The following is a 6,423-nucleotide window of genomic DNA, read 5'->3' on the forward strand; positions in this document are numbered from 1 at the left end:
TATGTTCATTTTAGGTCTTTTGTTTTCTTCCAACTGTTTCTCCATCTAGTTTGAAGCCATTGACCACAAAAAAATTAGCATTTCTGAAAGAGGCTTCTGAGGACATGTTCTATAGAGTTGCTTCATTATGTGCACTTTAACCTAGTACCTCATTTGTTCCTGGCATGACCTGTTTTCCACACTCTGCTCTACTCCCCCTCTCATGAAGATTAAGGTCAATAAATAACATCAAGAATACCTGCACTCCTAGTCTAACGAACTGGGTCTCTTGTAGTTTGATGGCATCCATGTGGTGAGTGGATCTCTTGATACATCAATCCGAGTTTGGGATGTGGAGACAGGGAATTGCATTCACACGTTAACAGGACACCAGTCGTTAACAAGTGGAATGGAGCTTAAAGACAACATTCTTGTCTCTGGGAATGCAGATTCTACAGTTAAAATCTGGGATATAAAAACAGGACAGTGTTTACAAACATTGCAAGGTAGGTATTGGTTCCACACCTTTAATTGTTAAAATGTTCATTAAAAAATGAGACTGTTAAGTCCAAAAAGAAATACGGAGCTTTTGTATCACAAGAAGAATTAACTTCATACAAAAATAAAATGCTTACTTTGGATAAGTTTATGAACCTTTCCACTCTCACTTAACACAACTAGGCTACCCTTGAGAAAGTGTTTACAAATTTTTGTAGTATAAAATTGTTTAATGACTTCCTGTGTGTACAGTTAACTCTCTGTAACCTTAAAAGAACAATGTGAAGAAAGATCTTGGTTGTTTCACAGAAGAACCATACTCATTTGTTTCTTGATCACTTCATTTTGAATTTGTAGTCCAATTTTAAATTGAAGAGCGACCTTAGTGAAAACAAAACAGAAACATCTCTAATCTGATAGAAAATTGGTTTAACTTCAACTTAGACCCTTAGCCATCTGTTTAACTAGGTTGGGAAAGACTGATAGTGCCACTAAACCCGAAAGCTGCACGTGAAAGACACTAATACTGAATGAAGCACTACAGTGTTAACTTCTCATGCACTGTTAAACTTCTTTTTATTGGTCGAGCCCTTAGAAAGTGGTGCAGCTTTTTGCTCACTGGTTTTGTCCCTTTCCCAGAGTTTTGGGATAGTGTCCATTCAGCTTTTACCTTGGACTGGTTAGTTCAAAGTGGTAGGGTAGTAGATCTCTTAGGCTTATTTGTTCATCAGCACAGTGCATGCAGCTGGACTGTCTGCATCAGCACTAAGGAAAGCTCTTTTATACAACTGGAAATCAAAATGGGTGCTTGGTAGCTACCCAAGCTTCCTGGAAGACAGAACCCTTGAAAGCTACCGTTTCAGTTACAAATATCTACCAGAGTTTCTTACTTCCCTGCTGACACGAAAATACTCAGAACACAGTTCCTAAATATGCAGCATTTTAAATATTTCATTTATTGTGTATTCTAACATAGGCATCTACAAATTACATTGTAACTAACCCCTAAGTATGATTTTTAACCAGTAATTAAATTCCTTTGGTTTTGCCTAGGTCCTAACAAGCATCAGAGTGCTGTGACCTGTTTACAGTTCAACAAGAACTTTGTAATTACCAGCTCAGATGATGGAACTGTAAAACTATGGGACTTGAAAACGGGTGAATTTATTCGAAACCTAGTCACATTGGAGAGTGGGGGGAGCGGGGGAGTTGTGTGGCGGATCAGAGCCTCAAACACAAAGCTGGTGTGTGCAGTTGGGAGTCGGAATGGGACTGAAGAAACCAAGCTGCTGGTGCTGGACTTTGATGTGGACATGAAGTAAAGAGCAGAAAAGATGAATTTGTCCAAATGTGTAGACGATATATTCCCTGTCCTTCCCCTTGCAAAAAACAAAAAAAAAAAAAAAAAGAAAAAAAGAAAAAAAAAAAGAAAGGAAAGGAAAAAAAAGAAAAAGAAAAAAATTCCCTTGTTCTCAGTGGTGCAGGAAGTTGGCTTGGGGCAACAGAGTGAAAAGATCTACAGACTGAGGGAAAGAGGAAGACGTGACAAACCATAACTGACACGAGAGGCGTCTGCTGTCTCGTCACATAAAAGGCTTCACTTCTGACTGAGGGCAGCTTTGCAAAAGGAGACTTTCTAAATCAAACCAGGTGCAATTATTTCTTTATTTTCTTCTCCAGTGGTCACTGGGCAGTGTTCATGCTGAAGCATCGTTACAGATTCTGCTTGCCTGTTCTTTTACCACTGAGACCATGGAAAGGATCTGCAATAACATCGAAACAAGTACTGGTTGACTTTCTGATTAGAGAGCATCTGCAACAAAAAGTCATTTTTCTGGAGTGGAAAAGCTAAAAAAAAAAATTACTGTGAATTGTTTTTGTACAGTTACCATGAAAAGCTTTTTTTTTCTTTTTTTTTTTTTTTTTGCCAACCATTGCCAATGTCAATCAATCACAGTATTAGCCTCTGTTAATCTATTTACTGTCGCTTCCACATACACTCTTCAATGCCTATGTTGCTCAAAGGTGGCGAGTTGTCCTGGGTTCTGTGAGTCCTGAGATGGATTTAATTCTTGATGCTGGTGCTAGAAGTAGGTCTTCAAATATGGGATTGTTGTCCCACCCCTGTACTGTACTCCCAGTGGCCAAACTTATTTATGCTGCTAAATGAAAGAAAGAAAAAAGCAAATTATTTTTTTTTATTTTTTTTCTGCTGTGACGTTTTAGTCCCAGACTGAATTCCAAATTTGCTCTAGTTTGGTTACGGAAAAAAAGACTTTTTGCCACTGAAACTTGAACCATCTGTGCCTCTAAGAGGCTGAGAATGGGAGAGTTTCAGATAATAAAGAGTGAAGTTTGCCTGCAAGTAAAGAATTGAGAGTGTGTGCAAAGCTTATTTTCTTTTATCTGGGCAAAAATTAAAACACATTCCTTGGAACAGAGCTATTAACCGCCTGTTCCGTGGAGAAACTTCTTTTTGAGGGCTGTGGTGAATGGATGAACGTACATAATAAAACTGACAAAATATTTTAAAAATATATAAAACACAAAATTAAAATAAAGTTGCTAGTCAGTCTTAGTGTTTTACAGTATTTGGGAAAACAACTGTTACAGTTTCATTGCTCTGAATAACTGACAAAGCAGAAACTATCCAGTTTTTGTAGTAAAGGCGTCACACGCAAACAAATGAAATGAATGAAAGTCACATGGTTTGCCTCATTCTCCAAGAGCCACACAACTCAAGCTGAACTGTGAAAGTGGTTTAACACTGTATCCTAGGCGATCTTTTTCTTCCTCCTCCTGTTTATTTTTTGTTGTTGTTTTATTTATAGTCTGATTTAAAACAATCAGATTCAAGTTGGTTAATTTTAGTTATGTAACAACCTGACATGATGGAGGAAACCAACCTTTTAAGGGATTGTGTCTATGGTTTGATTCACTTAGAAATTTTATTTTCTTATAACTTAAGTGCAATAAAATGTGTTTTTTCATGTTAGTATGCCTGTTTCTTCCACCAAGGTAATAATACTTCATTATAAATATTTAGGGTCTGCCTCTAATATTCAGAAGAGCAGTCTTGGTTTCTGTGCATGCCATGTAAGGGTGCACTGAAATCAGGATTTTCAGGCCCATTTTAAAGGGCTGCAGTGAGGGTATTGTGCCACAGATGGAAGTTGTACTTAACTCCTTAGACTCTGAGGAGGGACAACTCCACTTTGCTTATCTCTATTACACTATTACGTATGACTGAAATCTGGGTCCCTCGGAGTTAACAAAACTTTTGTGATAGTTACAACTAGAATTCCTATTTAAAGTCCATTTTTTAAATTTGACCACATATTGAACTTACCAAGAACATTCTATGCATTATCTCTGAAGCTCCCACCATCCCTGAGAAGTAGGGACTATTACCTCCATTTTAAAGATGAAGGCAAAACTGGCTCAGATGGGTTGGGTGATTTATCAAAAGTCAGATAGCTAGCAAAGTTCCAGAATTCAAACCCATGCCCTTTAAGAAGAAAGAAACCCAGGATTTTGACAGACTAAAACAAGGTTTTGGAAAAAAATAAGTCATTTTTGTGATTCTTTCAGGCTCTTCTGTCACCATTTTATTCAATACATTATAAGTGGGAAAAAATGAAGCTCAGTATTTATAGTATGTAACCTCTCAAATAGCAGCCCCCCCACCCCCACCTATTAGTCTCAACTCTCCTGGCCACAGATGGCAGTCAAATGCTGTACCCTTGAGCTATACCCCCTTATGTCCAGGCCATAGATGAAATCCTAAAAATGGACACTACTTAGAAAATAAATTTCAGTCATAAAGTACATGTTCTTTACTCATAGGGCAGCTTTGGGCCTCATGTTCCCAGAGCTACTAAATCAGAACATCTGAGAGTGGGACCCAAGAATCATCATCTGAACTCCATTCTGGTACATTGGGTTTTTTGGTTTATTAGTTCCCAGCATATTACAGGCTCAGGGATATCAGGGAAAAGTGACAGCTTAGAAAAACACAGGAAACTCATCTGGTTAACCACAAGGCAAAAATCCTATTAGGCCATAAAGTGCAGGGGCCGGAAGCCCTACCTGCTTTAGGGCTTAGCCCAGAGCCATTGCCTACTGTTCATATTGGTGACTGAATAATCAAGAAAAAGTCGTAATTCCATTGGTAGTCTTGAAACTGCTTGATATTTCATAATATAAATGTGGCTTAACTGTAGTGTAATTGGAAAAATACCATCTTTAAAAAGAAATGTACATGGTAGAATACAAAGAGTTCACAGGTGCAGGCAAATAGGCCTGAATTCAAATCCCAGTTCTTATAATACTATCTAGTTATGGGACCAAGAGATTTCTTATTAGTAGTCTCACTAGGTTATTAGTATAAATTAATAGTTACTCATCAGATTTCTTGAGCTCACGTTTCCTCATCTAGTATGTAGGGAATGCCCACCTCCTAAAGCTGTAGGAGGGACTAAGTGAAATGTTTTCAAGGATAGAGCACACTGATGGCACTGTGAGCTCAATGACGGAACCTGCTCCTAAAACTTTAAGAAATACAGACTCAGACAATTGTAGTTTCTTATATTTAGGGACAATTGAATGTGTTTGTGACTCATTTGGGTATTTGATAAAAATAACATTGTTCTCTATATAGCAATTTACATTATTTAAAGTGGTCACAGATTTCTCATTTGAATCTCACAGACATCTTGTGAGGTAGACCAGTATGGATCACTTAATGGTGATTTTGTATAAGTTTAGGTGTTGACTAAATATTATTTTATGAATAAATGAGTGATCTTTCTTACAGCAGGAATGTTCCTGAAAGGGAAAATGTTAACCTCCTCCTAAAGGAATGAAAGTATTGTCAGTGTAGTAAGGAAGGTTACAAAGGAAACCCTGCTTTGTGGTGACTTCAGTGAAGAAATTTACCACCTTATATATATAACTGGATTTTTAAATCTATACCAGAATATAGGCAGTCCCCACATCTGGGGGTTACAAGATCCCAAAGATCAAACATTGCCTGAAACTAAAATTAAAAATTAGGACACAAAAGTAATCCATAAAAGCCCATAGCAAATGCTCAGTAAATACTAAATTGAGCAAAGGGAGTTTGCTATCTCATTTTTTTTAACTGGAATTGTTTGCATTTGAAACTCCCTTACTGAGGTTCAGTAACCACAGCCATTTCATTAATTTCCAACAGCTAACACATACCAAATGGTTAAGTAAATGTTCCAACCTACCTGTTCATTTTATTTCAGAAAGTAAGTGGCAATTATTTGTATTAACTGTTTTGATCCATTTTTTCTATGTCTTTTCAGCTAGCCTGTTACAGTCTTTTATGTCTCTGACTTGAAATAACTAAGGCTACAAACAACTAACAAAGATCTCCATACTTTTCTCTTTGTTAGAGAGAAATAGGAGATCAAGGGCAGCTTCCCCAGACCCAGGCTGCACCCTGTGTATGGAAACACTCACTGCACTTGGTGAACAAAGGTACAGAGGTGGAGTGAAGATACCTCGAAGGAGCCTGCCTGACTCCATCCTCACTCCCCTAACTCCTTCCATTCCATACTGAAACCAGAAACAAGGGGCTCTGCTTAGTAGGAGTAGAGTCACGATACAGTATTATTATTATTATTATTATCATTATCATTATTATTACTATTACTATTATTTTGGTGCCTTCCCTCAGACACAGCCTTCTTCATTTGCCTGCTATTAGTCATCCTCCATCCCCAATAAACATTGAGAATATAACCTATACCCCACCACCAGCCAATAGAGGATGCAGCCTTGTCCATAGGACAACCTCCTGTTTTGTAGAGCCATTTGTAATTCTACTGACAGTAAAAGTGGTTTAGTGTTGCTGATGAATGAATTTCTGACGCAGGTTGTTTTAAAGTGCCCTGCCTTCCTGCATTTTGAAGGGAC

General features: G+C 37.7%; 1 protein-coding gene across 13 annotated transcripts in view; it reads left to right on the forward strand.

Moving 5' to 3' along the window:
• Window positions 1–3,472, forward strand: part of FBXW7 (F-box and WD repeat domain containing 7) — a 223,707-nt gene extending 220,235 nt beyond the window's left edge. For all 13 annotated transcript variants that reach the window (XM_073232572.1, XM_073232574.1, XM_073232571.1 and 10 more), the window contains 2 exons: window positions 275–485; window positions 1,531–3,472. In XM_073232572.1, coding sequence (XP_073088673.1) covers window positions 275–485; window positions 1,531–1,799 — 480 coding nt within the window. In that variant the 3' untranslated portion in view covers window positions 1,800–3,472. The remainder of the gene's footprint in view (window positions 1–274; window positions 486–1,530) is intronic.
• Window positions 3,473–6,423: the final 2,951 nt, after the last annotated feature.

This window comes from Manis javanica, chromosome 3, assembly GCF_040802235.1.
Source record: "Manis javanica isolate MJ-LG chromosome 3, MJ_LKY, whole genome shotgun sequence".
Lineage (NCBI taxonomy): Eukaryota > Metazoa > Chordata > Mammalia > Pholidota > Manidae > Manis > Manis javanica.